Genomic DNA, 6,829 nt, shown 5'->3' with positions numbered 1-6,829 from the left:
TGACATCGCATTTGGTGTATGTGATGAGAAATGTCCTTTATATCCGTTGTTTGGACTTTTATAACAAGCCAATCAGCCTAATGAACTAATGAACTCGGCGAAAACCCACGATCGAACCTGGGTCCCTTGCACTGTGAGGCAGCAAATCTTTTGTTGTATTCAATTTATTGACATTATCTCATAAGAGACAACGAAATGGATTTCCCTTACAGTCAAATAACACAAACATAAATAATAAATAAATAAAACATACTAAAAAATAAAATTAAATTAAAAATTAAAAAATAAAGACATAACTCTACCACTTATGTTCTTATAATTTCATTCCGGGAGCTCCCAGCTGTTTACTGCATTTAGGGTTTTTAACCAGACCAGCCGATAGTTAGACTACTGTGTGCCGCTGCACAGAAATACACCGCAATATCATCGACCCCTGCCAGTCTTATCTCTAAATACAAGTTCGAGCGATCGGCTGTGCATTTGAATCCGCCACGAATCTCCGGAGCATAACTGACGGAGGACGAATCGAAGTATCTAACCACCCATTCCAAAGATTTCCCTGGACGCTGCCTGTACCAGAACATGACTCGGTCAATGATGTCGCCGCCCGCCACATGGCACTGGATCAGATGAGCGTCTCCATCGTTCAACATCGCCGATGCCGGCTGCGTCAGCACAAGGTCGCCATCGCTGCTTGTTACTGGAAGTGGAGAGAAGAAGTATGAGGACGGGAGACAACAGGCAATAGGTGCAGGAATAAGTCGTTCGACCCTTCCAGCCAGCGCCGCCATTCAATGTGATCGTGGCCGATCATCCCCAATTCTGAGGGCGACGGAGGCCATTCGGAATTACAAAGAGGAAGACCTCTACTTCAAGATAGACACAACGAGTTGGAGCAGCTCAGCGGGCAGGCAGCAGCTCTGGGAAAACCGATGGGTGATATTTAGTGTCAGGGCCCTTCTTCAGACTGAGGGTAGGATGGAACGTACTGGAGGTAATGTCGAAGGAATGCAAGGAATGAGAACAATGGAACGAGTTGGACGACGAGTTTGGGACAGGGGGGGGGTGTGGGGGGGGGGGGGGGGGTGGTGGAAGCTACCCAAGCGAAATATGATCTGTTGTTACTCCTCTGCTGTGCGCGTAGCTCTACCCGCTGCGAGACTGAACCTTTTATGTTCACCAGGATTGCCCGCAATACACCTTGCATTGAAATAAATACATTTCAGCCCCTTATTACCACCGAATCCAAGATCTGTGGATGATCAGCCGTGATCACATTGAATGCTGGCACGAAGGGCCGAATGGCCTATTGTCTATTGTCTATAGTCTATTGTCTATAGTCTATTGTCTATAGTCTATTGTCTATTGTCTATTGTCTATAGCGAGATAGAGATAGCCTTTATTGTCATTCAGACCGAAGTGTGAACGAAATTGTGGCAGTCATACATATAATACAATAAAAACAACAATAAACACATATTAACATCCACCACAGTGAGTCCACCCAGCATCTCCTCACTGTGATGGAGGCAAAAGTCTTAGGTCTGCAGTCTCTTCACTCCTCTTCTCCCTCTGCGCTGAGGCGATACCCCCCGGGCGATGTTATGAATCAGTCCCGCGGCTCAAACACCGCGGCCCGGGGTGGTCGAAGCTGCCGCCCACCAGTCCTGCAGACGCAGACGCTGGCCCGCGGCCGAACCCCGGACTCAGGCCACCACCGCCAGAACACCGTCCCAGCCACCCTCACGTGAGTACCGCACCGTATAGTCTATAGTCTATTGTCCATTATCTACAACTTCTCTCTTTCTGTCCTTCTTATGAGATTTACTCATCATAACCTCCACTTTCTCACCGGCCCTTCCATTTGTTGAGCTGCTTCTCCGGTTCTCCCGCCCCTGCCATTATAATTTAAACCTTCCAGCGTAGCACCAGCTGCTCGGTGTTCTTTGAAGAGTAGCGTTGATGCTTTCCAACGCCAGCTACCCACGATCCATCCTGACTACGGGTGCTGTCAGCGTGGACTTTCTACGTGCTCCCCGTCACCGCGTGGCGTTTGGCGAAATGGCAAAACCAAGGACGCGGGGTTTTTGGGAAGTATTACTGGGACATAGTAGAGGCGGGCTCGGTCTTAGCGTTTCAAAATCAGCTTTGAGGGTAATCGGGAGAATCGAATTGGCGCGAGGTTAGAGGGAGGAAAGTGAGCGGGATCGAGTGCATTGTTCTTCGGTAGATCTCGTGCGGACGAGGCGGGTCGAATGGCTTTCTACCGTCTTCAACCGCCCTACGACTCTACACGTGCAAAAAGGTGCAATTGTAATATTGAACCAGACTGCGTCTAGACCAAACCAAAGGCTACTTACTGAGAAGCAATAGTAAAATTAATGCCGGCATTTCTCTCCGAGACTGTGGACGCTGGAATCCTGCGATAATAACATTCAAACTGCAGGATGAAGGCAGTAGCTGTGGAATGGAACGGACAGGCAACGCTTCCACTCGAGACCCTTAATCGGACTGTAGCGTTGACGGAGCTCGGAGCGTGGTGACGTGACAATAGTCACACGCCGCTTCCGCTCCGAAAGCATTGATCGCGTTGGCTCGTTGTACTTCACCATTGGGACAGCCCATTTTGACATCACGTGCGGAATACAATGTTCTCGTTAAGATCTAGCGACGCAGAACTAGCAACGAAGCTACTCAATAAAACACTGAACGTCAATCCCAAACATTGCCGAGAGATACTCGGACAAAGAAAACCTGGGGCCGAAATTTGGACCGCTATTTAGAATTTATCACAAGGCATACTAACTATCAAAGCTGACAAGTGGACGGGGCAACAAGACAGGTAAGCCTTCTGTATTATGGGTCTAAAAAATGCTAGGCCGCTGCTTAACATTTTGCAACAAATGCAATACCTCTGACAGAAGTGGATCACTTTGCAAAACATAGAAACATGGAAACATAAACAATAGGTGCAGGAGTAGGCCATTCGGACCTTCGAGCCTGCACCGCCATTCAATATGATCATGGCTGATCATCCAACTCAGTAGCCTGTGCCTGCCTTCTCTCCATACCCCCTGATCCCTTTAGCCACAAGGGCCACATTTAACTCCCTCTTAAATATAGCCAACGAACTGGCCTCAACTACCTTCTGTGGCAGAGAATTCAAAAGCGCGCTGATTCCTATTAAATATTTTCCCCTTCACCTTGAACATGTGTCCTCTGGTCCTAGATTCCCCTACTCTGGGCAAGATACTCTGTGCATCTGGGTAAGATACGTTGTGCATCTAGTGGGCTTGTGGGCGATGAAATCTTTTCGTTCCATGAAAATGCGGGTCCGAGACAAAGAAATCGCACCAGCCGAGAACTTAAGGTACTGGGAACGGATCACATCCCAAATAACATCAGAACCATTATACATACTCCCCATAACACATACACGTGTACGGAATTCTTGCTTCATGCTCTATGTGTGGAAATTTGCGAACTTATTGGGCGAATACTCTGGCAAATCAATAAACTACCCACTGCCTGCGGAAACCCACCTGGTCTGGTTTGGCTCAGCCACCACGCACGACACCTGGAGGCTGCAGCGAATCGGCCGATCAGCAGAGAAGATTATTGGCTGCAACCTTCCCTCCATTGACGAACTGTACACTGGCAAGGGCCATGAAGCGAGCGGGAAAGATCATCTCTGACCCCTCTCACCATGGCCACAAACTCTTTGAATCACTTCCCTCTGGAAGGCGACTCCGGACTGTCAAAGCTGCCACAGCCAGACACAAAAACAGTTTTTATCCATGAGTAGTTGCTCTACTCAACAGCCAAAAATCTGCAGCCTCCCTTTGATCTGGTATTTTGTTGGTTCACATGCTTGATCAATGGTGTTGTATCATTAATGTTTTATTATTATTTAACATGTTTTCTGAGTCATTCGTAACTGCCACTGTATGTCATGGTGTTAATTGTGGACGGAGCACCAAGGCAAATTCCTTGTATAGAAACATAGAAACATAGAAATTAGGCTCAGGAGTAGGCCATTCGGCCATTCGAGCCTGCACCGCCATTCAATATGATCATGGCTGATCATCCAACTCAGTATCCCGTACCTGCCTTCTCTCCATACCCTCTGATCCCCTTAGCCACAAGGGCCACATGTAACTCCCTCTTAAATATAGCCAATGAACCGGCCTCGACTACCCTCTGTGGCAGAGAGTTCCAGAGATTCACCACCCTCTGTGTGAAAAAAGAAAAAAGTATGTGAATACTTGGCCAATAAACTTACTTACTTACTTATAAAGTAAACAAGACATATGACCCGGGTGAAGAATAGTCGCCTGCTAGGATTTCATGGTCATTTTCTATGGACATTTCTTTTAACTTTGACTTTGAGAGCTCAGCGATTAACCCCAAACACTGGTCCAACACCCGATATTCCCTCCAAAACAACTTTTAACATCTTCGCTAGAAATGCTCCCCTCACAATTTTCACGCAGTCTTGTCCAAACTAACATATCGCCAGGTAAGAACATACAACGTTGTACACCACGGCGCGGGAACGGGCCCTCCAACACCCAGTCTCCGTGCCGATACTAATGGCATGTTCAACACACCTCATCTGCCTACACATGATCCATATTCCTTCAATCCCATCATATCCACGTTCCATCCATCTAAAACCCACTTGAATGCCACTACCATATCCGCCTACAGTTACAGCACCTCCCCTAGCCACCATTTAAAACGTTCTCCGTGTAAAAAAACAATTGTCCCACGAAAATGCTTTAATCTTTGTCCCACTCATCTTCAAGAAAACCATTTAACCATATAACCATATAACAATTACAGCACGGAAACAGGCCCTGCTAGTCCGTGCCGAACACGTATTCTCCCCTAGTCCCATCTACCTGCGCTCAGACCATGACCCTCCATTTCTTTCCCGTCCATATAACTATCCAATTTATTTTTAAATGATAAAATCGAACCTGCCTCCACCACCTTCACTGGAAGCTCATTCCACACAGCCACCACTCTCTGAGTAAAGAAGTTCCCCCTCATGTTACCCCTAAACCTATATCCCTTAATTCTCAAGTCATGTCCTCTTCTTTGAATCTTCCCTACTCTCAGTGGGAAAAGCGTATCCACGTCAACTCTGTCTATCCCTCTCATCATTTTAAAGACCTCTATCAAGTCCACCCTTAACCTTCTGCGCTCCAAAGAATAAAGACCTAACTTGTTCGACCTTTCTCTGTAACTTAGTTGCTGAAACCCAGGCAACATTCTAGCAAATCTCCTCTGTACTCTCTCTATTTTGTTGACATCCTTCCTATAATTAGGCAACCAAAATTGTACACCATACTCCAGAATTGGCCTCACCAATGCCTTGTACAATTTTAACATGACATCCCAACTTCTATACTCAATGCTCTGATTTATAAAGGCCAGCACACCAAAAGCTTTCTTTACCACCCTATCTATATGAGATTCCACCTTCATGGAATCTCTCTAGTCTTTGGCATTCCCACCCAATAATAAAGGGCGCTAGTATTAATCTTCGAACCAAATTTAAAACGTTCGCCGCGTGAATTTGATGATGGTTTCCCATCGCCAACGTGTTGGTTACTCATTTATTGTCATTTGGGGTTTTGTAATTGACGTGGTAGAGGGATTAGTTACCAACCGGTTTCTTTACTTGTGTTATTTTTTAAATATATAAATAAACTCAGCATCGCCCAGCATCGCCAAGGACTGCTCTCACCCCAACCATGGACTGTTTACCCTCCTACCATCCGGGAGGCGCTACAGGTCTCTCCGTTGCCGAACCAGCAGGTCCAGGAACAGCTTCTTCCCGGCGGCTGTCACTCTACTCAACAACGTACCTCGGTGACTGCCAAGCACCCCCCCCCCCCCCCCCCCGGACACTTATTATTATTTATTCAAATCGTTTGCTATGTCGCTCTTCCAGGGAGATGCTAAATGCATTCCGTTGTCTCTGTACTGTACACTGACAATGACAATTAAAGTTGAATCTGAATCTGAATCTGAAACGTAATTTGATGAACTGTGCGAAATTCTTTAAAACATCAATTGATACAAATCATTCTATAACTGAGCGAACGGCCAGAGCGGAATAGACAGGGGGCGAGGAAAGAACAAACCAAATCAGGCGTATATCGATAGGGTAGGCAGTCAGAACCTTTATCCTCAGGTTGGAGAGATCAGCAGTGTCATCACTATAGCTCCACAAGACTGCGTTCTCAGCTCCATTCATAGAAACATAGAAAATAGGCGCAGGAGGAGGCCATTCGGCCCCTCGAGCCAGTACCGCCATTCATTGTGATCATGGCTGATCGGCCCCAATCAATAAACCGTGCCTGCCTTCTCCCCATATCCCTTGACTCCACCAGCCCCTAGAACTCTATCTAACTCTCTCTTAAATCCATCCAGTGACTTGGCCTCCACTGCCCTCTGTGGCAGGGAATTCCATAAATTCACAATTCTCTGGGTGAAATGGTTTTTTCTCTCCTCAGTCTTAAATGACCTCCCCTTTATTCTAAGAGAGTTGGGTTCTTGATTAGTACGGATGTTTTCACTAGTGGGAGAGTCTCGGACTAGAGGTCATAGCCTCAGATCTAAAGGACGTTCCTTTAGGACAGAGATGAAACGGATGTTTTCTTGTCAGAGGGTGGTGAATCTCTGGAATTCTCTGCCACAGATGGCTGTGGAGGCCACGTCAATGCATATTGTTAAGATGAAGATTGGTGGATTATTTATTACTACGGGTGTCAGAGGTTATTGGGAGAAGGCAGGAGAATGGGGTTGAGTGAGGCGG

At 46.6% G+C, this 6,829-nt stretch overlaps 1 gene segment (V, D, J or C); it reads right to left on the bottom strand.

Annotated features, from left to right (window-relative positions):
- Positions 1–272: 272 nt before the first annotated feature.
- On the bottom strand, positions 273–3,424 carry LOC129716149 (Ig heavy chain V region-like). The segment is given in 2 exon segments: positions 273–700; positions 2,361–3,424. Coding segments are annotated over 2 exon segments (369 nt in total).
- Between the last annotated feature and the right edge of the window lie 3,405 nt (positions 3,425–6,829).

Source organism: Leucoraja erinacea, unplaced genomic scaffold (assembly GCF_028641065.1).
Source record: "Leucoraja erinacea ecotype New England unplaced genomic scaffold, Leri_hhj_1 Leri_174S, whole genome shotgun sequence".
In the NCBI taxonomy this organism is placed as follows: Eukaryota; Metazoa; Chordata; class Chondrichthyes; order Rajiformes; family Rajidae; genus Leucoraja; species Leucoraja erinaceus.
This window is presented reverse-complemented; position numbering and strand designations above follow the sequence as displayed.